The 27,784-nt window shown below is 40.1% G+C and overlaps 2 protein-coding genes across 2 annotated transcripts in view; both read left to right on the top strand.

Annotated features, from left to right (window-relative positions):
* The window catches only part of ppm1lb (protein phosphatase, Mg2+/Mn2+ dependent, 1Lb), a 42,162-nt gene extending 17,943 nt beyond the window's left edge, over window positions 1-24,219 (top strand). The window contains exons 2-4 of the mRNA XM_034867243.1: window positions 11,200-11,416; window positions 19,951-20,112; window positions 22,016-24,219. Coding sequence (XP_034723134.1) covers window positions 11,200-11,416; window positions 19,951-20,112; window positions 22,016-22,356 — 720 coding nt within the window. The 3' untranslated portion in view covers window positions 22,357-24,219. The remainder of the gene's footprint in view (window positions 1-11,199; window positions 11,417-19,950; window positions 20,113-22,015) is intronic.
* Window positions 24,220-25,175: 956 nt separating this feature from the next.
* On the top strand, window positions 25,176-27,527 carry LOC117941975 (ADP-ribosylation factor-like protein 14). Its single transcript, XM_034867244.1, has 2 exons — window positions 25,176-25,674; window positions 26,891-27,527. The coding sequence occupies exons 1-2, from the start codon at window positions 25,360-25,362 to the stop codon at window positions 27,197-27,199; spliced, it is 624 nt and encodes a 207-aa protein (XP_034723135.1). The 5' UTR covers window positions 25,176-25,359; the 3' UTR covers window positions 27,200-27,527.
* Window positions 27,528-27,784: the final 257 nt, after the last annotated feature.

Here is a 27,784-nt window from a genome sequence, read left to right as displayed (position 1 = left end):
TGCGTGCGTGTGCGCATGTGGGCACAGAAAGAGATTACAGGCTCCAGAGTGTAGAGCAATTGGGAGGGTGTAAGATTGAGATAGGTAGGTAGGTGTGTGTGCGTGTGTGTGTGTGTGTGTGTGTGTGTGTGTGTGTGTACGCTTGTCGGAGAGAGAAAGAGAGGAGTAGCTGACATTTACTTAGCTCTTGTCCTCTAGGCTTTTTGTGCTCCACATTCAAAAGAAGACGAGGAACACTCACTCTTGTTTTTGGAAACGTTTGCCTGCTGCCTTCACAACTCAGCCTCTGTCACTATATTACATCTACAAAAATAATCATTAGTTGCAGCCCTGTCATCAAAAGTTACATTATTTTGAGTACAATATCCTTCCACTGCAGCTCTGCACAAAAACACTGTCTGGGGAAACACAAAAAGGGAATTTGGTACTGAAAAGACTTTGTTTGAGTAATACAGACTGTCAAAGCCTCATGTTAACTTAAGCTAACCTTTGAGATACATTTTTGCACACAAAGGGGACTGTGATTTGGTCCTCTATTACTTACACTGCAATTTCACAGAAAGTATGGACAGGAGGAATGATTACACAGATGAATTGTGCACCACCATTTTTTGTTTTTTGTATCTGATTTTTTGGAGAGGCAAAAGGTGGAAATATTGACTTATTGTCTTGCCAGCTACTGTACATTTGGACTTGTCGAGCCAGGAAAAGATGCAGCAAAGGTCCCTGTAAAAGAATTATATGAATTTTATATGCACGGTCTCTGCGAATACAATAAGTGGTTGTCTGTGAACACTAAAAGACTGGAACAAAGTAAGAATACATAAAGGCAATTACAGCAAAAATACAGAGTGGTGGAAAAATCAAGAAGACAGCATTTTAACTTGGCAAAGAGTTTTGCTGCTGAGTGGAATATAAATAAACTCCCTCAGGTTTGTCCTTTCCTGCAAAGCAAAAGGGAGACTGACGACAAGGAAATGTCAGCAATACTCCCAATACACCGAAATTGTGCAGGGGTGTGTATAAAAATAGACCAGAGGTGGGTGTAGGGGTCTGAAGGACAAGTGAAATTCTAATAAATGCCAAAGGACAAGCCTATGGAGACACCAAGCATTGACTATATTTGATTAGTATAGTGTCCCAATCCTCTTCTCTTACTTCTAGCTATAGAACCTATATAAAACCTATGGTTACGTACTTTATGTGTTTCAGAAACGTTTAATAGTGCTGGATCTGTCCTCAGCACAAGGACATCTGTGAGCTGATGGATATCTGAGAAGTGCTTAGCCAAACCCTCTGGGTCCTGAACACAATCAGTCATCATTCCAGCCTTACATCTGCTCATTTCAGAAAATTGCAAATGTGCAATAATTTAGTCTGCCTCCTGTCATAATTCTCTGCGATAAGCATCAGACTAAAGTGTTTTTTAGCTAGGTTTTGGTACTATTCAGATCATATCAATTTACTGTCTAGTAACTTGTCAATATGAGTCCGAAATATGTAATTTCTACAGATTGCCACCATTGTAGTTTTTCCCCCCAGTATATTATACCTTTCAGTGTTGCAACCATCAGTGATTTCATTACAGGTTATTCTGTTGATATTTATCAACATTTAATCAACATAGCAAATCAAGTATCTGCAATTTTCCAGAGTTCAAAGTGAAGTCTTCGAATTGCTTGTTTAGTCCTAACAGTCCACAACTTCAGTGTATAGAAAGACATAGAGAAAAACTGCAAATCCTCATCCTACTTGAGAGGCTGGAATCAGCAGTGTTGGGCTAGAACTACCGATTATTTAGATTATCCATAATGTGGATAATGTTGGGTCTGTGACATGTCAGAAAACCATGAAATCCCAAACTGATGTTGTCATGTTGCTTGTTTTGTCCGACCAAGAGAAGAAATGTATTCACCTCACCAAATGTTTTCGACTAGGTTTCTGATGTTCAGAGAACTGCCTAATGGTTTCAGCTCTACCCGGATCAATGAACTAATGTCACATAATATAATTCGGAAGTACGTTGGACAGAGCGGGCTATCATTTGTGGTATACTGTATACTGTCTTGGCTTTTACTAAACAATCAATAATGCATTTTCCCTGCCTAAAAGACAGAGGCTCATCTGTGCAGTGGAAATGTTGACCCTGCAACTCGGTGACATTGCTGCAATGGTTTCTGCTGCCCCCCCCCCCCCCCCCCCCCCCCCCCCCCCCCCCCCCCCCCCCCCCCCCCCCCCCCCGCTCGCCAACCCCTCCCCCCCCCCCTCTTTTCAGCCAATATAATCAGAGTTTGTGGAAGAGGAGACTCGTGGGAAGTCTTTCTTTGCTCTGTAATGAAGCAGGAATGTGCGATATGTATTTAGAATGATCACTTTGTTTCTTGCAGCAGTAGTAAATGCGTAGGATTATGCATTGTTGTTGGTGTCTGTGGATAATAATACTGGAATAATACATACTGGAGGTGGAGGATGAGAAAGTATCCAAAGCATAGTCTGTGCTGAAATCACAGAACACAGGAACACCACCTACTCAGCCTCATGTTCTAGCATGTATACCCCCTAATCATGGCTGAATTGTTGCTTTGCAGGAAACCTCTTTGAAATGGAGCTCTAGAAATGAGCTATCTGTGTTGAAAAGTGACAGTATAATTGGATTTCTGTTGTTATCCAGACTTGTGAAAACCTCCATTGCTTGTTGCGGTCACTCATGGTTCCTTCTGGTTATATATATCCGTCGTTATTAAATCTCACAACGTAAAAGTAATGAAAGGACTCAGCAAAAAAAGAAAAAGAAATCATTGTTATTCTGTGGAAAGCAGCTATATGAAACAAGCATATAAATAAAGCTTGAAATGAAGCAAAACCTGTGAGTGTGGGTTTGTGCGTTTGTGTGCTTTTTTTTTTTAATCAGTCCCACACCTCCAGAAATTATCTCAAGAGGAAGCGATTCTCTTTTCTCGTTCTTTTTCTCTCCATCTTTTTTCTCCTCTTTTTTTCTTACCTGAGTGCACATCTTAAATGGTTTCATCACCTCTGCTCTCTTCCTCTCACCTCCTCATTTCATTTTTTTGTCTTCCATCACTCTCTTTTCCCTTCACTGTGGTGTTTATGGCCCGTGCTGATTTATGTCAGTTGGAGGTATTTTAATTGCCACCCGTCGGCTTTGGGAGGCAGGTATGTGACATGTGGAGCACCCAGGCCAAATGTAATAACTGTTTCTGTCCATCTGTCTGTGACACACACAAACACATGAATATTGGCACACGCACACACAGCACAAGGCTTTTCCTCTGCAATCCTGCTGCTACTCAGACCTATGCAGATTAATACACAAGAAATTACAGACTATGCTAATCTGTTGCCTAGTCAGTGATGGACGGTGCTAGAGAGTAAATGGACTCATCAATGTCTTCCATGTCAATGCAACAGCCGTTAAAAAACACACATTTGTTACCCTATTTCATTTCATCTGAATGCTATCTCTTTGTAGGGGGGGTGGGGGTGGGAACTGGGTGTATATCGTCTCTCTGTTAGTACCTTGTGTCACAGATTGACTCATTGTGTTGGTTTCATTCTATGGAGAAGGTGTATTATGTATCTGTTATGTTCAAAATCCCATTAATAAATCATACCAAACAAAAAATATACATTTGCAATTATTCTGTTGCTATAGTAGTTCGCTAGTTCACCATGATACTATAAAATAATTTGTCTAACTGACGTAACAGTGTAGGCCATATATATATATATTCAAAACTCGCAAGAACCTAAGTATAACCAGCTTGACATAACTTCGAAGGTCAAAGAGATGCAAAGCATGATGGTTGATATTAAAGAAACTTACTTACATTTTGTGAAATACACTTGTTTTATGCAGTTGGCATCAATTTTGTCTCTGTGTGGCCAGGACATTTTAGGACTTGCATAGCCTAGTTTAGCACAGTGACAGGAGTCTCTGAGTTATTCTATTCAAAATAAAGTGAAAACATCCATTCTATTTTCCAACTTGAGTGAAAACTTTGCGATGCAGTTGAAAGATCTGTAAAAAACGTAATAGATATTTTTCTCAAAGCTTAAACTGCTTTTCACTAAGTTATAATTGCTTTTTCTTTTTTTTTTTTAGTTTGAAGGCACAGAGCCTTTGCTAAGTTACTGAGCTCCTCAGCTAATGTCCAAAATACCGGTACATAAATTTCTTGCAAAATGTCTCGCTCAATCCATATTTCACACAGATATAAGGGATACTTATCCAAAATCTGTACTGTATGTTAAAGGAATTAATATCCGCTAGGGCTGAGAATCACCAGACGCCTCCCGATACGATATCATCACGATACGATATTATTGCGATTTAAAACATATTGCTATATTCTGCGATATATATAAAAAGATACATTGCTCTGTTTGTTCATATCACTTCAATGTTATTACTTCAAAATGGGATTGTCAACCAGACAAACTGACCAACACATGAATAATAACAGAGTGATACTTTGCGCCTGTATATCGATACAGTATTGCTACGGAATTTCTTTTCCCGACCCCTTATATCAGCCAATATATTGTCACTTTATGTACCTGACACATCAATATCAGTATCATCAGCAAATATCCAGTGTCAGTCAGACTGTAATACAAGAAGCTCAAATCCCTGCATGCTGCAGCAGTGATAGGAATCATGTTCTGGCAGCACAGAGCCTTGGAAGTGATGCTGAGCCTCCTTTCTATAAACTAAACAGCAGTCTATGGAGTCAGTGTCCAGGCCGTAGACCCTGACCGGGAGCTCTCTGCAAGCTCAGGCTGCAGGAAGCTATAGATCAACCTGACGGCCTCTTTATAATAGACTGTTTAGGTTTATTATGAGTTGTCACGTCCTCTAATGGACCTGGCTTTCGCAGGAAGGATACCTGGTGAAATTTTGCTCCAAGTTGCATGTATTGTGAGTGTAAAGACAGACTGATTGCTCTGAGTCCCTTCAGTACCTGAATGCGAATCAACTCCATAATAGTTCCCTTCACTTTATGAGTAAAGTGGGGCAGGATCTGTCTTTGTGTCTTTGTGTGTGTGTGTGTGTGTGTGTGTCTTTGTGTGTGTGTGTGTATGTGTGTGTGTGTGTGTGTGTTTAAAGCGGTAGATTTGGATGGTCACCTTTGCTGTAAAAACTGCTTTATTGGCAACTGAATGAGCCAACAACCTGCGGTCTGTTGTCCTCGGCGGCAAGTCTTTGTGTGTTAATGCAAGTTTTAGGAGACTTTGAATGAGATGTTAAGCCATTTGGAGGCTTTGGCAGCCGGAACCATGGTTACCAGATGTTCTTATCATCCCAGTCTTACACCTCTCATTCTTTCACAGTCAGAGAGAGAGAAAAAAAGGGACGGGGCTGACTGGTTCAGCCAAGAGGCAGCATTTCTCTCTCTCTCTCTCTCTCTCTCTCTCTCTCTCTCTCTCACTCTGAAGGCTGAAGGCAATGAAGCATTTCCTGCCACTTTTAATGGACCTTTAATCAACTTTTCATTCCTGATTCCTGATTTTTAACTCTGCTTTTCACTTCTGAAATCCTTAGTCACTTTATAGAAGTCATTTATGTCCTTTTTACACTGTCAGCCATGCAGTACAATGTTGGCCATTACAAATACCCTCTGAGACATGACTGGTATTTGAATATAAATGTTGCTCAGAGTGGTTTATTTCGGAATGTTTCTTGAGCTTGATGTAGTGATGTGTGCTTGTGTGTGTTAGCACTGTAGGAGATTCCACACAGTACCCCTACCACCACTGTCGCTTCGCCCCAGCCCTCCATCCCTGAGCCCATCTGTGCTCACAATGTTTGTTGTGGTTTTTGGTGAGATTTAAGAGCTGGGAGAGTGAAATAGTTTTGGGAAGACTGAATAAAATCTGGATGTTAGGGCGGAAGGGGGTGTTTTCGAGGCCACACAATCACTTCCAATCTGGCTTCAGGCGCACAGTGAGCAGTAAGTAGATTATTGAATCATAATGCTTACATAACGTCTTACAAAGCATTTTTCTAAAAACAAGTGAACCAAATATACAAATTGTTTTCCAGTGTTGCTGCAATTGTTAGATGACTATTCTAATACTCTAAAACCCCAGAATAAGTCAGTTGAATCAACTACTATCATAATAAAATTACTCTTGATTTGAGGAAATTTACCTATTTATTTGTTGCTTTATTTACAGGTGACAATGCACATTATTCACTGTTTTAGGGAATGTTGGTTTGCTCAACATGTATTTTCTACTCTCAACCAGATAAAACAAACAAAACAAAATTGGATAAAATGGCCATGCAGTTGGCTGGTTGATTTCTTTAATATGAGAAAACTAAGATCTCAAAACTTTAACAAACAAAACAACAGAATGTCAGCACTGAAAAAAACAACACTTGAATGTTGACAAGCTGGAGTTTGCCAAGTTATGACAGAATTATGAATGTTCAAACTAACATTTTTCTTAGCATGTTTATTGTGCTATGCAGAGCTGTGCGCTTGTTCAAGTGTAGCTTGCATTCATTCACATCCCTCCTAGTTATACAAATGAGAAGGCTTCTATTTATGTTACAGTGACATTTTACACACACACACACACACACGGACACAAACGCGCGCTCCCTGCAGCATCTGTACTTGGCATAGGCTTGACACATACACAGCTCAGGTGTGACATAATTAAATTAGGGCTCCATGCTCATGTTTACTCTGCTCTGTGGACAGCCTGAGCTCTGCAGTGTCATCCTGAGGAGAAACATCCTACACCTCTGCAGTGCGCAGCGTGTCTTTCTATAGAGCACTAACCCTTTCCCCCCGTTCAATTACCATCATCTATTTATTTCCTGGTTCATTTAAAGTAAAGACAAATAACAACCTTTCCGTCCGTAGCATTAACCACATAGCAGTTTATAGTCTTTGCATAATATGCTGGGAGTAGAAAATTGTAAAATGGCACATATGGTCTCCTCAGCGATTGCTCTGGTGATTATAATTCCAAACTTGAATTGAGTGAATTAGAAATCAAAACAACAAAGCGAAATCTTACGAAATGCTCTTTCTCCGGACTCCCTCTTCTCAAGTATCTGCTGATTTCTCTGTATTTCACCGCTCTGAGGGGTTTCTCACTTATCTCACGTTTTAAACTGGAGGGACTGTCTCTCTTTCTTTAATGATGTGCTTGAGTGATGCTAATGAATGGTTCTTACACTTCTCCTCAGTCTCTCCCCTCTCTGTTCACTTTTCTTCTTCTCTCCGGTCTGCCTGCTTGATCTGTCACAGAGACGACAGAAAGAGATTTTTCTACTTCGGTTATGAAACTCCCTAAGGGTGATTCTAAAGGAAAGCTCGGATGACTTTCCTCAATTTGGCCGGCATGGCAGTGTGATAGATGGAAGTGTTTAAAAGGCCTGAGTATTTCTGTTGGCTGTCCATCTGAGTGGCTCACAGTTAGCAGTCAGGAGGGAGTGTTTGGGTACATGATAGAAAGTGTGTAGGTGGCCCTGTTGAGATAGGAAAGTGTGTAGGTTTGTGTACTTACTATGTATGTGCTTGCAAGTCTTTTTTGCCATCATGGGTGGTGCGAGTGAAGTGCGGTTTGAAGGAGAGCCCAATGTGGCGCTCTGCACAGCCGTGACTGTTTGCACTCCGAGCCAACTTCACATGTTTTTCTGTAACAAGGTTTACTAGTCTTCTCATAGTGATAATATATAATCAAATTCTGCAGTTCTGCAGTTTTCAGCTGTCTTTTGTTTTTTTTGCGGCAAAATTCTTACTTTTGTCAACAGTGTAGTTTCGAACTGCAGCAGAAACATATTTTAATTGAAAAAGCTCTAAAGCACAGCACCAGACCGCAGACAGACAAAGCTAAGTTCTTCTTCATCTTGCAAAAAAGCTTAAAAGCCTACCAGTAGGCATTTTGACCACTAGAAACGCTACAAAACACACTTTTTTTACGACTGTGTTTTCATTTAGTTTGCACAAGGATGTACATTCAAGTACACAAACAGTGAAATTCACAACCCCCTGCTGGTTTCACACTTATTGTGTTGATCAGTGGGATTAACGCACCAACAAAGGCAGGAAAGAAGACTGGCAGCCCAGCAAGCCAACATGTTAAAGATCGCTTTTTGCTCGCAGGTTTCTCTGTAGAGCTCCCCCTACAGCTTCAGAATAGATATTTGGCGTGGTGTGACTCCCCAGTCTGCCGTTTCCTTTTTCTCTGTTCCCCTAACAATGCTTTCCTTGCTTTCTGCTTCTTTTTTGCCGGCTCAGCCATGACGATGAAAAAACTCCATCGTTACCTTGTTCTCATAGCTAGCTGGCTCCTGAATGGGCGTATGTGTGCTGTGCCATGAAGCAATTTGTGACATCACGAGACCTGATATCACGCAATCCATTCAACCCAAAAAAAGTCACATAACCATGCCAGTGTCTCCAAAACTGTTCAGTTAAGGTAAATAAAGCTAAACTGCCGAGTTCCCCTTGAAACAAAGAAGGATTTGAACTAATAAATACAATTGTTTCTCAAAATGTTTCTCAGTGTGTTTTGGTGATTTACACTGAATTTAAGCATAACGTTTTGTTTATCCGTCTTTTACCCCACTTTCAGTCTTTGTAGTTTCCGATTTTTTTGTTTCTTTGCTGCAGTGCATGGGAACGTTAGGGATTTTTAGTTCTTAACCTCTGCTGCTTTTACCCCTCTCTGTCTCTTTCAGCTAGAATAACTCTTCCATTAAATACATTTCTTTTGGTTCTGCTCTCTCCTCCTATAGCTCTTCCTGCATTCCTCCGTTGTGCTCCTATGCCAACCACTAATCTCGTCCCCCATTTTGGTCCATCTGGTATTACTATCCTTGATCCTTGCCATCTTGTCTTCATCCCTCTATCTCACAGTTGTCATCCCTGTCCATCGATGCTCTCCGTCCCTCATCCTTCCGTCCCTCGTTTCATCCTCTAAGCCGGTGCAGACGCTGCAGCCAGGTGTTCGATGTGTCAATCTGGTCAGCCAGCAAGTTAGATTGTCCGATAATCAAGCAGTCACACATGCTGTCACACATGCAGTCGCAAAGACGGATTGCACTCAAATGGTCGGAAGGAATGTAGCTGGAAAAAGGTTTTTGTCCCCAGTGCTTTGAGAAGGACTGAGGACTGAGGACTGAGGCCAACAATTAAACTGCTAGGTAATTGGCACATAATAACCCAAGCAGACAAAAGTCTTCTTGTTCTATTAATGATCTTCAAATTGGTTCATGACTCCCGCTTTCTGTCGACTGGGGGGTGGCACTAGCTCAGCCCGTAGGGAGTTTGGTTGGGAACCGGAGGCAGTGCATTGGTAGCTGGAGAGATGCCAGTTTACCTCCTGGGCTCTGCCAGGTGCTCTTGAGCAAGGCACCGTACCCCCCCCACACACACACACTTTTTATGTGTGTGTATTTCAGACCTGGGGTTTTTTTGTAACAAAAAACAGAGTGTAAATTGTGTTCAATAAAAGAAATAGAGAAAAAAAAGAATGAATGTATGTCAAGAGACGGGAGAAAGGGGTGTTTCGGAAAGATCCGTGGTGATTTTGGACTGAACATCATCGTGAAAGCAGACAAAAGGGACTTTGCGAGCTGGAAAATTGGTTTGGTTTGTTGTTGGTTTGGGTTTCATTGGAGAAGATAGAGGGAGAGTGACGGAGCTTGCAGGGGAAAAGCTTTACACTGAAAATATAACAAAAGAGGTAGATATGAGTTGTTTTCATGTGTAGAGAAGAAGCGGAGGAGGAAGGGTTATCTGAGTCCTCGGAAGTAATTTCCCAGTGCAGACTGAGATTTAGATAGAGAGAGAGAGAGAGGGGAGGGTATAGATATGAGAGAGAGAGAGAGAAAGCTAAATTAGGACAATGTGTTAGCACTTGAGACATATGGTTAATCTACGGGTCTCTGTCATCTGACCTCAATCAACATGCGGCAGAAATTGCAAACCTTTTCTCTCCCGCAGTCTTGACTTGCTCCTTCTCTTTTCTTAATCCAGGGCTTTTAAATTACTGCAGGCTAGTTATGTTTTTTACAAGTGCAAGCCATGTATGAAATATGAGCTAGACGGATGTCGCAGGTCAGTAGCAAGTCAGCAGAATATTGCAGCATTTGTACTCGGAACTTTTTGAACTTTTTGACCTCAGACTGGCTTGTCTTCCCTGTTTGGCACCGAGCCAAAGGCATTATTTGCTCTGAAACGCCGGTGGGAATGTGTGGAAAAAAAAAGGTTTAGTCTGTGTTACTCGTAGAATACAATGGATAGAGGTGAGGATAGAGCTTCTCTGGCTCAGCTCTATGCCACAGCGGGGTGTGAGTGTGAGCTTGTGTGCGTTTGACTGGCAATGCACTTTTTCATTCTTTATCTCTGTTTATCTGTTCATTCACCTGCTTCAGAAGGCAGAAAGGACAATCAGGTTACTGCCTCGTGTGTACGCCACTTGTCAATACACTGTGTGTATTTAATATACAAAAGTGTTTTTGTAAATCAGTGGGCATTACGTTAGAATATTCCGTATCAATTATGTTCTTTTTTCAACCTTTTGAATGCCGTTTTTGTAGTTGAGAGGTAGCTCTCCTAAAAGAATCACCCCCTTTTTTAAACCTGATCTATTGACATACATGGATTATAATATTCATAACCATGTTATCATTAGTGTTTAATCACCTGAAACTGATAATCTTTATGTTTTCAGTGTGTCCTCTGCCACGGAGCCCGCCATGTTACACTGCCATGTGTCTGCAGTAGTCCAGAACACTGGCTCTCCAGAGGGCCTTTCACTTTTTTATGTGTAACTTGAAGGCCACCATATGTTCTATTTCACACTTGGAAAGGGAGGGGTTTTCTTTCAACAACCAACCAAAAGCCAAAAATATTTAGTTTATAAACATATAAAGCAGACAAGAGCAGCAAATTCTGATATTTGAAATACTGAAACCAGGGAATGTTCAGCATTTTTATTTTGTTAATGCATTAAACGATTATTTAATTATCAAAATGATTGCAGATTAATTGTGAATTCATACCACTGCTTGGACATGGTCAGTTTAAAAGAAAAAGACACCCATCAATGTGTAGCTCCAGAATATATTTGTTTACGCATCTCATAATTGTTGTTGACAATATCTGCAGCCCTCTAACTCTTCTTCTGTCTCCCTCTGCTCTCCATTATCAGGCTGCTGCTGACTTTGCCAAGGCCCACCTGCCTGAGGCGCTCCGCCAGCAGCTACTGACCTACGAACGGGAGAGAGAGCGAGACAGGGAAAAAGACAAGGAGAAAGATGAAAAAAAGGAGAAGGGCGGCCTGTCCTATCCCTCCATACTTGAGCAGCAGATCCTGAATTTGGACAGGGAAATGCTGGACAAGCTCTCAGCCACCTTCAATGAAGCAGGTGTGTGTGTGTGTGTGTGTGTGTGTGTGTGTGTGTGTGTGTGTGTGTGTGTGTGTGTGTGTGTGTGTGTGTGTGTGTGTGTGTGTGTGTGTGTGGTACATCAGCTTGAATGTGTGATTACAACAGGGGAGAGGCCACATACAGATGGATTTTAAAGTGCCCATATTATGCTTTTTCGCTTTTTCCCTTTCCTTTATAGTGTTATATATCTTTTCTTGTGCATGATATAGGTTTACAAAGTCAAAAGGCACAAAACACTGTTCACAAACTGCTCTCACCAGCTCTATTGTAGTCCAGCCTTTACTCCTGTAACAAACGTGCATCAGTGTGTAACACACGATATAATGCTCGCCTAGCTGCTAGCGTGGCACGCCCTCATGCTAGCAGTGCTTACCTAGCTACTGCGCATGTGCGACTCCCAACAAAGATGGAACAGAAGTGTGATGCTTCACTCTGTAGCTAAAACAGACAGCATAACGCACAGGGTGAAAAGAGGAGCAGTAGCATTGTGCAGTACAACAAACATATGTTGTTTTAAAAAAAGTTAAACCATGTAAACAGATTCCGATATAACTTCTAAATACAATTATGAACCTAAACATGAACATAATATGAGCCCTTTAATCAAAAGTGTTAAGTCCAAGGAAATGTTTTCAAATATCCTGATGAAGCTGCACCCAAACAATTCTTGTCTACTCTACTGTTTGACTTGACTGTTGTTGAATAGTGAGTGTCAGCAGCCCCGGGTCTTGCTTATTCAGCTGTTTAAATACAAGCTGATCTTCACAAGGCTTGTAGTAATTATCTCTGGAGAGAGGCAGGGAGGGAGGGATGACACCAGAGAGAGAGTGATGGATGAAAAGAGGTAAAAAAAAGGGTCAATGGGAAGGAAGGAGGACATTTTGCTGGTATGAGCTATACAGTAGAAAGGGATAAGAGACCTGTGCAAAATGGCAAAATGAAGGGATGGCAATTCAAGAGAAGGGCAAGGAAAGACCGGAAAAGGACAATCCAAAAGAGGAGCGTGGAAAGGGTGAGGAGAATGAGATCATGGATACAAAGGGTGATGGAAAAAGTTTGATCTGAATGAACCAAAACATACTTTTTGTGAAGGAGGGGAGGAAGAGAACAAAAAGTCCCACATCAGAATCAGTTATTAGTGTGATTCATTCATTCATTGTTGTGGATTCCATGACCATGCCTTGTTTTTTTAATTTGGTTTTTCAACCACCAACTCTGTCAATTCAACATCTGCACCAAAGGGAGAAGTGTAGGAGGCCTAGACAAGACCACCATGTATTATTTATTAATCTTTTTTTTTTTCCTACGGCAGAAACATCATCGAACACGCAAGGGAGAGGGTTAAATTACAGATTATATAATGATTACATGGACTAACTTTGTGTAACATGCTGCAACCTGAAGAATTCAGCGTTCCTGTGGGAAGGTCACTTTCCCTTCCTCTGCCTCAGATTAAACCAACTCTCTCAGCCGAGAGAGAAGCAGCGTGAAGACGGGGGGAATGGAGACGCTGTGAAAAGGTTTTTACGGAGTAACTAATGACAGAGATGCGTTGTCATTCCTTGATGGGAAATTTCCACTTTCTGATTATTACCAGACAGAATAGACGCTGCAGCTGCGATATCTATTCCTCACGCTCACCTGCTCTAAACCTCTTCATCCTCTTTTCGAATTTCTGATCTCTTAAGCTCCATGACCTGTTACATCCAGGCTCCAAAGATCTGTCCAAATCTTTTTCTTATCCCTCTATACAGTGTGTCTATCGTCCTGTTTTTGAAAAGCACAACTAGAAAGGACTGACATTGAGCTTATAGATACATCTACAGTCAAGCTACATTACAATGAAAATGCTCCTGTGTTGTATAATCCAAGCATTAGACAGTCAGGGATTCAATTTGGTGTATTATTTTGTCCTATCATTCTTGTCAGCGTCCCAGGGGGTGGGTGGGAGAGGTGGGGGGGGTGGGGGGGGGGGGGGATCTGCTGATCAAGTAATTGTTGTGCATTTTTGTCCCTGTATCTGATTCAACAATCGCATCATTTAGGGCGCACAGCTCCCTGCTTTCTGTTGCAATCAAGGCCTAAATTAAGCTGGCAGGGGAGGAGGAGAGAGGGAAAGTAGAGAGAGACAGTCTCAATTCAGGTCCCAGTACCCAGGACAACAGCATATCAGATGTATACTCCTGTTCATTCATCCCTCTGTTGTTTATCAGCCAACAAAAGCGCTTGAAAGAAAGATAAGGGAGATGGGACTTAGATGGAATGGCCAGGAGCTCAAAGTCTATTATGGAAACAGTCTTCTTAATGTTGTGGGGTATTCCGTAAGTAGTAACCTTTTATGTAGCTGTGTGGCAAGTCTCTCAGTACAGGTTTGCACCTCAAAAGCACACAACAGTGTCCATTAGTGGATGAGTTCAACAGTTAGTTATTGTTGCAAGCAGCAATATAGAGCAATAGGAAAGGTGAATGGTCAGCATTTATAAAGCATCTATATCTTCTCTAACTTAGCGGACAAAAATGCTTTACAATTAGACCCTCGTTCACCTATTCACACACACATTCATACACCAATGGTGACGGAGCTGCCATGTGAGGCACTGGCCTGCAAACTGGAGCAACTTGGGATTCAGTGTATTGCTCAACGACACTTTGACTATTAGTGCATGATTAGATTAGTTCATGGTAATATGTGCAAGGATGGACTAGGAAGAACATTATACTCATCTATCTTTTGTAAAAGAAAAATATAGCTATCTTATAATATGAAAATATTAAATATATTTTTTACAAAGCAGTAAATTAACATACTAAAGACTGTATTTGTTCACTGCATTATGAAGTGCTTTATATTTTAAAGACGGGTGATAGAAAACAGCGAGTGGGTGCGTGGAGACTGAGCCATCTAAACACACACAGCAACAGGAACACACACTGAATCATTTCAATGTGAAAGTGAACTCCCAGAGAAATCAAACCTCTGCACACAAAAGCAAGATGGAAATATGTGTGCCTCAGTAATGCATCAAAGTATTTCCGCTAATAGTGCGCCAGACCTTTTAAAAAAATGTGTCTTTAAACACTATACAGCTATAATAATAATAATATGCCTCTTCGTTGGTTAGAAATGTTCAGCGGGCTTTCCTGCAGTGTCGGAGATGATATAAATATTCTCAAATTTCTCTTCAGAGTGCAGCTTAATCTTTTTTTTACCGTCATCTAGTTTTTGCTTCTCTAAGCTTTGTATTTGTTGGCTTTCAGCTTCATTTTATCAGTTTGTGGTTTTGTTGCTACGAGTCCAATCATTTTTCTGCTCAGACTCCAGTGGTGTTGATTTTTGTTTGAACTGTTGTTTTTGTCTGTTAAACATCTGATTACTCAAAAAAAAGCTCTGTGCATTCCATTCCCCTTTAACTAAATGTTTGTTCTCACCAAGTATGTTTGCTGCAGTTTGTTCAAACTCAGTGTTTCCTTCTTTTAGTCTATTTTGCTCGTCCAGCAGAGAGTCACACCATTTGAACTGGGACGGCAACAAATAGTGACGCAGACACTGTTCCTACAGCCCCAGTTACAGTATGTATACTGTGAATGGTATTGTACTGTGTTTCTTTGTGACATTAATTGTTTTTGCCATATTAACTATGGAAAGGCCAGAACAATTCTGTACTGTATTTTTCTCATTTATTTAACCATAGTAAAACACTCTTAGTAGATGCCATTGATTCACCTTTGGAAAGGAAGCTGAATCAACATAATTAAAAGAAAAAGAAAAAGAAATGACCTACAGGTACTAGTGAAGCTAGAGTACTTAGGACTTGTGACTCTACCAAGTCATTTTATCATAATAAGACAAAACACAAATGACTCCTAAAATAGAGACAAATTTTGTTTGTGCTTTTTTTAACCCAGGGTCTATTGCTCTCTGTCAGTGTGGAAATGATTCATTGAGACTGCTGTTTATTTGTGCGTGCATGCCTGTGGTTCACTTGCTCACAGCGCTGTGTTAAAGAATAGGTTCCAATAAGGTGTTTTTGACAGCTGGTGTGTTATGGAAAAATAATGTATTCTTTTAACATTAAAGCTTAAAAAGATATTCTAGCTGAAACCTAAATAATGTATGTGAACCTGAAAATGAGCACAATATGGAATATATAAAGGTTGGTTGTGTATACAATAAAAAATAGAAAATGGATCCAACCTGTTGCCCTTTTCTGCATGTCATTCCCCCTCTCTCCCATTTCATGTCTTCAACTGTCTTGTCAAAATAAAAGTCAAAAAAGAAATGCCCCAAAAATTACCTTAAAAAAACCCTAAAAAAACTTGAAATAGCTAATATCAATCAATACAAAAAGTGCCTTAATCACAGTGATACTGATCCTTGCATATCGGATTAGTACACAATGTTGTTTGGGCCCTGTTTTACAGTATAAGGGCCCAAATGATAGCATGGCAGGGCATAGACCTTTAGATAGACCCTTAGAACAATGTGTCTGAGGTGTGACAGTTATTGTTTTGTAAAACACAGCTCCTCATTGCAGGGGTTTTACCAGCTGACTTTAACACTTCCAATATCTGAGTTTTCTCAGCTCACCAAGGAGACTCTTTTTAAAGCGGTTCTTGCTCACTGCATGACTGCAGATACATTAGATAATGATGTTTTTCATTGTGATGAATTGTCTTTTTAAGTCACATCAAAGCCTGTCAGTTTGATGTTGTGCTCTGACTGTCTGACTTGTGCATGAATAACTCAGTGATTACGTTCAAGATTTTTGTTTTTTAAAGTTATTTAAGTGTTAGGAACTTTGTATTATTCAGAACCCAGTTGGTTGTGTGAAGAGGAAGGAGATTGATTATCTTATATAGAAACTCTACACACTTACAGGTCTTAAAGAATACTACTGAATATGTGAAAACAGTTGTAAAGTTTGAAAACGTGCGTATATAAAAGAAGTGAGCAGACCGGACCTCTGTATCCTGCTCCTCATCTGGCTAGTGGCTCGAGGCTACATTAGCTGCTACTGGCATAACACACCTGTATTTCACACTGAGGTATCAGCAGTCAGGTTGCACTATGGGTAATGTAGGCACAAGATTTTGACAAAGAAGAAGAAATGTGGAATACAACGGACAATATCTCTGGTTCTGCCTTGCATAATTAGAGGAGATACTTAGATCCACTGGCTTGTCAAATCATGTGCTTTGCCCAGATATGATCTGAAAGTCACTGCAGTCTATGATAAATAATGATCTACTATATATTTTTTATCGTGAGAGTTAAAAGAGGAACAAGAAACACTCTGGAGAAATAATTTGTTCAAATGTAGGGGACAGGAGCCCAAAGCAAAATCCCACACAGGGCTTCAAAAAGGCTGGGGCTGGCCCAGAGGCCGCTAGTTATTCAGGATAGAAAGGAATGAATGGATAACAACTGTACATTATACAAAACTGAGATTGTCTAAAGCCTCGTAGTGACATTGTATGCAAATTCAGAGTGCTGCGCAGACTTTATAGCGCAGTTTAAAATGCTTTGTGCTAGAGCTGGGCAATACAACGACAATTTGTCGATATGGTGAAATGAGACTAGATATTGTCTCAGATTTTGGATATCGTAATATCGTAAAATGGCAAATGTGTCTTTTCTAGGCTACGTTAAAGTAAAGTGATGTCCTTTTCTGTTGCCAGACTTTTCTATTATTTGCCTTTACCCACTTAGTCAATATATCCATATTACTGATGACTATTTATCAAAAATCTCATTGTGTAAATATTTTGTGAAAGCACCAATAGTAAACACTACAGTATCGTTGCGGTATCGACATCGAGGTAGTGTGATATTAGATTTTCTCCATATCGCCCAGCCATACTTTATGCAGTACAAAATGTAGCATTGCTATAAATGTTAACCGTGCAAGTCCAAGGATGGAAAAATCCTGTTGTGGGTGGACTAATGGGTATTGTTTTTACATTTCTTAGGAAGGCTTTAAGAAAATGAGCCCGGGCGAACAGGGTGGTGGCAGTCCTGCACTCTCATTTTTCACCTAAATACCAAGCAGCTCAGTTACATAAATCCACGTCTGGTGCTGTATGGACACTTATACTCTCCGGAGTCTTTGCTGACTCAGAGAGAGTGTGTCAGTGCAATGATACAAATTGGAGTGTGAGACCAACTGGGGCTGAGATGTTAATTGTATTGGAGTTTTGAAGGTATTTCAGGCTAAGCTAAGCCAATGATTAGCATGAGGACAGGGTGCATGCAGGCCATGGTGCCATTTTAATAGAGAATGCTGAGCATGAACTTGGCATGGTTGGGCTAATTGGGGAATGGTGTGCTAGCAAGGAACATCAGTCCATTATCTGTATAGCCATGGGAACTAGATAAGGATAATCAGCTGGACAGCATGGCACAATGCAGTGGCAGCTATAGGCGCGAGCATCAGGATTAGGGATGCATACAAGGATAAGACTAATAGAAATGGATTTTTCCCAAACTGTAAAAGATTTAGTAAGTTGTTTACAATTAGGCGGCATCAATATTCACTTCACCTGAGCCTCAGTTTCAGGCGGGTGCACTTTCTTGTATTTCTCTCTCCTTTTTCCTATTCATCACTTTTTTTTCACCACAAGCTATAAATGGGACAGGCATTTTCCTCCTAAAAAGTAAGCTCTTTTCTCTTTCTTTCCTCATATCTCGCCCCGTCTCTCCACACCTCCTCAACTCTTTCTCTTCACTTTATCTGCATCCACTTCTGCCTGTGCTACTGCACCTCTCTCTCTCTCCCATCTCATCCCTAACATATGGTTACTGCATCAGGTGTAGGACCTATTTTATATAAAGTATGTGTGAGACAGAGGAACTGTGAACTGAATGTTTTGTCCCCTAAGGAGTAACTGTACACTGAATATAAGGACCCTTCATGGGGAGATGGATTTATTTCATTTAGTTCAACGCCGCACACCTGAGAAATACATATAAACTGTCAGTCAGTCAACATCACACCGAGATGTGGAACTATAAAGGGAAGTGTCTCAAACGTTAGTCTGTGATCCATATTCTTGTAATGGCATGTAAACCGGCTTTACGTTAGTCTTTTCACTACCCCATGGGCATTTTGTAGGTTAAAATCTTGAGAATGTCTCAACTATATGTCCCATTTTCCCATCTCTCTCCTTGTATACCACCCCCTCCCCTCTCTCTCTCTCTCTCTCTCTCTCTCTCTCTCTCTCTCTCTCTCTCTCTCTCTCTCTCTCTCTCTCTCTCTCTGTCTGTCTGTCCGGGTGGTCCAGACCAGTTGGACCCCCCCCCACACTTTCTTTCCTCCCTCCTCCTGTTCTCTCCCTCTCTCTCTCTCTTTCCAGTTTTGTCTTTGCTCTTTGTGAGCAGATGGCCAAAAAGGCAGATCTGTTTTTTCTCTACAGGACTTTGGATCTCACACAATAGGCCTCAGATTCTGAGTCCAGACTCTGTTCTGCCTGGCTGGGAAGCTAAACAAAGAGAGGAAGGAGGAGAAGAAATGAAAGTGTTTCAGAGAGTAGTACAAGGAAGAAAAGCTACTTCAAAGAGTGTTTGCAATGTTTGCCCATGATTCATGTGTTTCACTTCAGTGCAAAAGGAATTTTAATTTAAAAGTTTTTAATTAGGTTTCTATATTTAGGGTTGGTGATATGACAAACCATACCGTGAGCTGATATAAATTTGTCACCCATCACATAAGTTTTTAAGCAGGACCCTTTTTGTGGCAGTATTGGATTGTTTTAGCCAAGCTAGCACCGTGGCTCCGTCAAAGGGGAATGTTGGTCCAGACAGAAATATATCAATTATTGCATGGATTGTACTGAAGTTTTGTACAGGCCGTGATGGACCCCGAGGAGGAGCCCTTATGACTTAGTGATCCCCCTGAGCACCAGCATCCATGAGGTTGACATTTAATGTTTTCTATAAAATGTCTCGACAGCTATTGGATGGACTGCCATTGAATTTGGTTAAAACATCCTTGTCCCCCTCAAGATGAATTGTGATACCTTTTGTGATCTATCTGGTCAATTTAAATTGGCCATTCTTTTGGTTCACAACCAAATACCTGCAACATTGAAGACAACAGCCTCCAATGTCCTGTGTTAAGTGCTAGCATGCTAGCACACTAAAAAAAAACGATAAACATGGTAAACTTGCCAAACATCAGCATGCTGGTATTGTTATTATGCACTATGCTACCACGCTAACGCAAGCATTTAGCCCCTCTGGGCCTAAGCTGTTTGCCAGTCTCTTGATGTATTATTTATAAATGTATAAATGCTAAAAATAAATACTAATATTACTAATATTACCTTGATTTGACAGGTATTTGCTGGCTGCCACTAGTTATTTGATTCATGAATAGTTTCATTATATTCACTATATTACAAAGGATATTGGTAGAAAACAAACCACTCCAGTTTTGATCTCATCTACTTCCTTCTACCCCACTCTTCTTCTGCTCTATCTATCTCTGTTGGCCTCTCTCCTCCATCTGTTTCAGGTACTACATGTCTGGTGGCCCTGCTGTCTGATAAGGAGTTGACGGTGGCCAACGTTGGAGATTCGCGTGGAGTTCTTTGCGATAAAGACGGCAACGCCATTCCTCTGTCACATGACCACAAACCTTACCAACTCAAAGAACGCAAGAGGATCAAGAAGGCTGGTGAGAAAAGCGCTGCAGTCCAGACCAGTAGACTTTTCTAAACTGATTCTGATCAGCAGACCAGGGCTTTACTTCAAACTTGTGGCACCCATCGCAACTTAGATTGTTGTCAGGAAAGCATCAAAAACAAAAGTTTCCTTACGACCAAAGCTAAGCATCATTATCCTTTCTTTCCACATCTTGTGTCTCTGTGCTCAGGCTGACATCAAACCCTAGAGACTGATAACACAATCTGCTCTTAAAGCAGCATGTTATCAAATGAAGCCAGACAGTGCACAGGATTTAAGGTGTATTTGAATGCATAATTCTCCCATCGACCCTATCTGCATACTCTCTGTGCAGAAAACCGTTTGATGGCGGTTTTGCCAGATAAGTCAGTGTGGTCACGGTCAGAATAGCCCACCATCTCCACCTAATGGTCTGATGGGGTACTAAAAACAACACTACACAGTTAGTTTGCATTATGTTGCTGTTTACTTATTCATGTAACATGCTTGGAATTATGATGCTACAGATGATTTCCCTCCTACTGTTTTAATTTAGTGAAGGGTGCATCTAATGATTTAATCATAGATTATCATATACAGGAACCACACTAGAATACTAATAAAAACTGCTTAAACAGTAGTCCTCTCTCATAGGGTAGCATTATCTTGTTAACATGTCTTACACATAGACACCCCAAAACAATTATTGAAATAAACTTCATAGTTACACCAAAGGCTCCATGGGCAGAGCTGATCATCTGTTTAGATTTTTGAGCACCTTGCTGCATACATTTACAAATTAACGAGGGACGCCTGATTTTCTTGACACTGTTGTAACTCCTATATGCTAAATAAAGTTCTGTATATGTACCAAAAAAAGAAACGAATGACAAAGACATGTTAATTCTAGAGTTCACAGACTGCAACACCCAATTACAAAAGAGTCAAATACAAATCACATAAAGTCCTCTGACTGAAAAGTTGCATGTTCAATAAACGTAGTGCGGATTGTATTGGGAATGAAAACAAACTAAATAATTAAATCCAATAAATGAAAATAAATACACGCCATGTTACAGTATGTGAAGACAAATAAATACAGTCTAATGATGTGAGAGTAGACAAGTTTGCTATTTAGTGCTTTATTTGGCTTCATTGCTGCCCTCAGCAGCTAACTGATTAGGTTAATACCTCAGTGAATGTCACTCTTGTTTCTAATTGCAATTTGTTCATAACATTTCCCAACAATGATGTCAAAGCAGTTTACTAAAGAAGGGCTAGCTGCTAAAGAAGCTACTATTGAGGACCCAGAGGTCATTGCCTCTGCTTTTTTGGAGATTCAAACTAATATTGGAAATAGAAAAATACACATAATGGGATTTTTTTTTTTTTTATAGCCTGAACTCTCAACCTCCTCCTGGCTATGGCCTTGCTCACTAGGAACTAGGGAGGCATCCTGACCTAGTATGGAAGTATTCATCTTATCATTTCCAGTACAGTTCCCGGATGGTAAATCTGTTGAAGCCACAGAGGGCTCACAGCTGTACTTGCAGGATGTGACAGGATTTGAAATGTATCCAAGACAAACAGTTGCATTCCATGAGCAAGAATGTTGAGTGTAAACACGTCAATGTTTTCATTCAACATATTATTATTTACACTTTGGTGCGAACACAGCGAGCTCATAGTTGATAGAAATGAATAATAGACACGTTGCCAGTTGGTTCACAGGAACAAAAATAATGTGCCAGTAACATGAACAACAGCTGTTTTTCCACTTTTCCTCTCACCTTTTGTGTTCCTCAATCCTGCTTACTTCCTCACATTCTAACAACCTCCTCCCCTCCACCTTCTATTTTACTTCCTGCTCCTTGTTTCATCACTCTCAAACCATTTTCTTCTGTCTTTCTATGCAGGTGGGTTCATCAGCTTCAACGGCTCGTGGCGTGTCCAGGGCATCTTGGCCATGTCCCGTTCCCTGGGCGATTACCCCCTGAAGAACCTCAACGTGGTTATTCCTGATCCTGACATCATGTCGTTTGACCTGAACAAGCTGCAGCCGGAGTTCATGATCCTGGCGTCGGACGGCCTGTGGGACACCTTCAGCAACGAGGAAGCGGTTCGCTTCATCAGGGAACGACTGGACGAGCCTCATTTCGGGGCCAAGAGCATTGTCCTCCAGTCTTTCTATCGCGGTTGCACTGACAACATCACCGTCATGGTGGTCAAGTTTAAAGGCAAGCCCAGCGAGCAGTAGGCCACGCGTCTGCCACACACAGTATCTATATTATATTTGAATATAAGTAAGAATAAGATTAGGATGAAAGATTTAAAAACTGAGCCCGCAACTTTTTGAGCGAGAACTATTTCTATCACTGATATTTACTGAAGTTAGCCCTTCAAATCATAAAACTACGTCACGTCCCACCCCTTTTTACTTTTACTGCTGACAAAGTGACACTTCCGAAAACTTCTTTCATTTAGGCTTAGCAGTTCTTGTGCAGACACCGTAATGGAAGATGGGTCCCTGTTATGCAAATAAACAGATTTAGAATTGTGCAATTTTGGGCCTGCTCATTAGTCTGAACACGTGTGTGTGTGTGTGTGTGTGTGTGTGTGTGTGTGTGTGTGTGTGTGTGTGTGTGTGTGTGTGTGTGTGTGTGTGTGTGTGTGTGTGTGTGTGTGTGTGTGTGTGTGTGTGTGTGTGTGTGTGTGTGTGTGTGTGTGTGTGTGTGTGTGAGAGAGAACCTATTCATTGTAGTAATGATAGATTTAAAGGATACAAGCTGGCATGGACACTTCCACATTATTTCAAAGTTGGTGTCCTTCACTAAAAGTCTGTGTGACCACTAATTTTTATATTTTTAGTTTCTTAACTTTGTGTTTCTTCATCATTAAATTGTAAACTGACGTCCACCGAGCAACTGCACTGAAAAGATTATTTTTCCCCCCGAATCAAATACATCATAAATAATGTTTTTTTTCCCTTTACACATGAACAACACAAATTTGAATATGCATATGTTTGTTCAAATATCAGCATTGATATTGTACAGCAATAGAATGAATTACAATGGCCGTATCACACTTACTGAACGTGTGAATTCTGTGTTTTGTTTCAGAAGTTTAGATGTTGAATGTCCTAGTTTATGTAATATGATTGCTTTTAGTTTCTGTGCTGATTAAGTCTCATTTATATTTTGATTGTTGATAAAGGTAAATATTTTTTTGTTAAAGCTTGGACTCTAGTTCTATCCCCATCTTATCTGAATCAGTGGAACTACTAATAATGTAATAACTGTTGGATAATGCAGCTGTTGTCAAACAATATATCACTTTAAATGTGATAAAAATGTAATATGATTTTAAGCAATACCTGGTGGTGACAGTGTTGTAACATCTCGCTGTGACTCTGCTGTACCTGCTAATTATTACTTTACAAAGTTTGTCACAAGATCTGATAATTTAAAAACTTTAAATGTTAATTGAAACATGTAAGAAGAAGGTAATAAATGAGTTATGACATAAAATAACTTACATGATTGGCAGTCATGATTTTATAATTACTTAGGAATTTAGACTTTAAGCTTTACAACCCTTCTAATATGTTTCTTTTTTACATACTGATATACTACTCCTTATCTGACTGTTCTTACATTATCAGTGACTACAAGCTTCATGAGATATAAATGTTCTGAAATTGACAATTTACTGTTACAATGTCATCTGTTAATGACCTGTAATCTTCATCCTGATAAAGATCAAATATCACATTTTGCTGAAATGTATTTAAAAACATAACAAGCCTATGAATGAAATGCGTTGTTGCCTTATTTTTGTACTGTTCATTTCCTGTTACGAAATCTGCTGCCAACTACTTCTGGTGGCTTTTTTTTTTTTTTAATGTAATGCAGTCGATCATGCCAGGCACACTGCACGACCTCGGTGTCATACCTCGTTAACTCACATATGGATTAGCATTGAAAGAAATGTCTCCAAGAGACATGAAATTGTAAGATGAATGTACATACTGTCCTCGTGTTAGTATCACCTCTCCACTGTTTTTACAGCAATGAAGAAAGCTGTGTACCTGTTCCTGGATTGTTTAACTTCAGAGATATATATCCGATAAAACAGTTTGTGCTTTTTCATTTCCCATTCTTCCTTGATAATGTACCTTACAAAGTGTTTATGTGGCATTTGTACTTGTTTTGTTGACTTTAATAAACTGTAAGAACAGAAATAAATAAAAATAATTCTGAAATTTTAAAATGTAAATCAAAAAGGTAACATTAAAATAATACATTTCTCTGTGCCCGTGTTTGTTTGTTTATTTAAAGAAAATGAACATCGAAAGCCTAAACACATAGCATAGGTACAACATCATAAAGAAAAATAAAACAGCCATAGCCGTACATATTGTACAGTACATAACCTGGGCACACAGTATCTCATGTTGGATTTGCATACAAATTTACATGTTTGTTAAATCTATATTCTACAAGAAGGCAGTAAACAAAAGAAAAAAACACTAATATCCCTATTATATATCAATATATTATTTAGCCAAGTTTTTCCATTAAGTTCTCTGTCGTGGTTATTTTGCAGCAATTTGGATTGAGCAACTGACAATGTCCCTAACCTTTTGAAAAGCTTGATTTTAGTCAGTCTATGCCACCTGCTGGGTGATGTTTATCACATCAATCCACATTATGTCAGGGCTGGCCAACACACTGCATTTATTCAGCTACTGACAGGAGTCGCTAATCAATTCAAGTTTAAGGATTTTGGAAGCCACACATCCAGCCTTCACGTTGTCTAAGTCTAAAGATGAAACTACATTTACCCATCATCTTGGGAAGAGTCGTCCTCACTAGAATTTCCCTGTGACCGAACATGGACTTCCTGGCTGCTGGTGTGTATGATGATGTGGAGCAGGTGTGATGTGACTTCTCTAACCGTGCAGTGGTAACCAGAGAACTGTATGTGCACCGTCACTTTGGATATGAATAGCTTTACTGAAAGCTACGCAGGGACAGAAGAAATCCCATCACAACAGAGGGGAGGGATCACTCTGCCTGTGCATACATAAAGCATTCTGATTGTAGACCGTCTCTATAAGAGGCCAGACACACTAAGCCTACACATAGACAGTACAAAGGGAGCCACTGGGTGCAGGCAGCAAGTTTACACAGCTATACAAAAAGAAAAGGCCATACTTTATATTTTTTTCAATATAGACAAGCTGCACTTTTAGGACATGGGCGCGCATGGATCTAAGCCTCGGAAACAAGCACAGGTCCTGATGCTGGGTCTGGACGGATCGGGGAAGACTACCCTGCTCTACAGGCTGAAGTACAACGAGAGCGTGGTGACTGTGCCAACTGTGGGCTTCAACGTGGAAACACTGGAGACTGACAGGAGCAGCCCGGGCCTGACGGTCTGGGACGTGGGGGGTCAGAAGAAGATGAGACCCCATTGGAGGCATCACTACACCGACACAGCTGGACTGGTGTTTGTAGTGGACAGCTGTGATCAGAGGCGGCTGGATGAGGCACGCAAAGAACTTCACCGGGTAACTAAGTGTAATCTTCCTTCAGTCAACAACGTTTTTTGCTTATTATCATTTGTGAGTTTCATTGTGCAGAAGGATGTGTGCAGAGTTTTAATCTTAATAAATTGCTTAGTTCACACTTTAAGCAACTATAAGAACAAGTGTTCATTTAATTAATGTAATTGTCAAAAACTATAACTTCGTAACCATAATAAACATGTACAAATGTGTAATGAATGAGTAATAGCACACAACACACTATAGCTGTAATAATAGTATATATATGCATACACATATCTTGTGTGTTAAAAGCATTCATTATTTGTTTATACATGTACAAATCATTTACAGACAGGTTTAAATTAGATCGTAAATGAAAACGTGTTGATCTTGAAAGTTCATTCTTGAGTTTGACAGTAAAATGTATTCTTAATTCAGGGTCCCCTTACTAGATATTTCAGCAGGATCTTGAGGCTTTCATCAGCATGGAGGCTGCTCAGTTGTCATGTAGAACAATTATTTCCTAATAAAACAAAATTCATCAATAAATAGGTAAAAACGCTACACACTATATTTAATTTCAACTTTGTTTTATTGCCAATCATTCATTATCTGCATATGCACAGATGATTCATAGGAGGAGTTATGTTTGCCAACATATTAATTAATACATTGCAGTGTATTATAGTTTGTTAGAAACCATACATTGAGTGTTCATACTGCTTCATGCTAAACAGGAGAAGGTTGAACACAATAAATCGGTTTATCTAAAGCAGGGGTCTAGGCCACGGACCCCTTAGCTGCATAAAGAGACTGAGCAGTGACCCCCTACTAAATATATTTTCTATATTTGAGTTGCATAATGAAGTAAGCCAGTTGGATGAAAATGAATGGCTATTATGATATATTTCATACATAATGATTTAATGTTAAATATACATGTTGAAGGCACAGTGAATCCTGGAGGACTGTGTGGCTAACTTAGTAAACTTATCTTTAATGTGAAAATGTTTCACAACTATGTGTATTTTTCTTTGCTATTCATATGTTTAATTCATGTTACTGCATATTTCAGACATATTCAAAAATATATCAAACCTCATTTGGAGGCACCCACGTGCTACCTCTGAGGACCCCCTAGTGGTCACGGACCACCTGTTGAGGATCTCTGATCTAAGATGTTTGTTTTATACTGTTGTAATTAAAGTGTTCTTTACTTTGATTTCTCCACTTTTAGGTCCTGAAGTACGAGAGTCTCAAAGGGGTTCCTCTCGTGGTCCTTGGCAACAAACAGGACCTCCATGGCGCTCTAAGTCCAGAAATGCTCTGCCTGACACTGGACCTGAGTAGAGTGTGTGAGGGCAGGCCCTGGTTTATCCAGCCCTGTTCAGCCACCACTGGCATGGGACTAGAGGAAGGTTTCAGGAGGATAGTCTATCTGATGAAGACTCCATTTAAACAGACTCAAGAGGACATTAAGGTTAAGATGAAGTCTAAGGGCATCAGTGTCACAGCTGTGAAACAAGTCTTGATCTGCAGCGGATGATAAATGAAAATCTTTCTTGGAGATGCATTCAAATGATGTTCAGGATTCCTTCTTGTCTGCCTGTGTAAGTTGTCCGCAAATGGCCCCACTGTGGCGTTTATAGGCTCAAACGAGAGGAGGTGAGAAGCAAAGGGATCTGATTATCATCATTTTAAGTGTTAATCTCAGTGGCAGAAAGAACTTTTACTCAATCCTGGTGAAGACAAAGTGCCTTTGAACTGTGGTGGTAACCCATGAGGATGCTGTGAGTAATCTTGGGTTATGCCAGCTGACGTATCACAAGCTATATTAGCCGTTTGCAAAACAATATGTTTGCGATAATTCAGACTGACAAAAACCTGTTTCTTTGGTCAAGTTTCTGTGAATCAAAGAAATGTTGTTCTTCAATTGTGCATTATCTGTTCAGTTTAGTTAGTTTATGTGTTATGTATTTATTTGTATGCATTATTAAACTTGTTATGTGCTTAGTTTTTCATACAAGCTTTATTTATTTGGAATTACAGTGTTGTCACACTGTTAAATTGTATAGATTTTCTTCAGCAACACAAATGGGACAAAAATAAAACCTAAAACATATACAGTGTA

The sequence above is a fragment of the Etheostoma cragini genome, chromosome 3 (genome assembly GCF_013103735.1).
Source record: "Etheostoma cragini isolate CJK2018 chromosome 3, CSU_Ecrag_1.0, whole genome shotgun sequence".
Taxonomy (NCBI): domain Eukaryota; kingdom Metazoa; phylum Chordata; class Actinopteri; order Perciformes; family Percidae; genus Etheostoma; species Etheostoma cragini.
The sequence above is the reverse complement of the archived record's forward strand: the minus strand, read 5'-3'. Positions and strand labels throughout refer to the sequence as shown.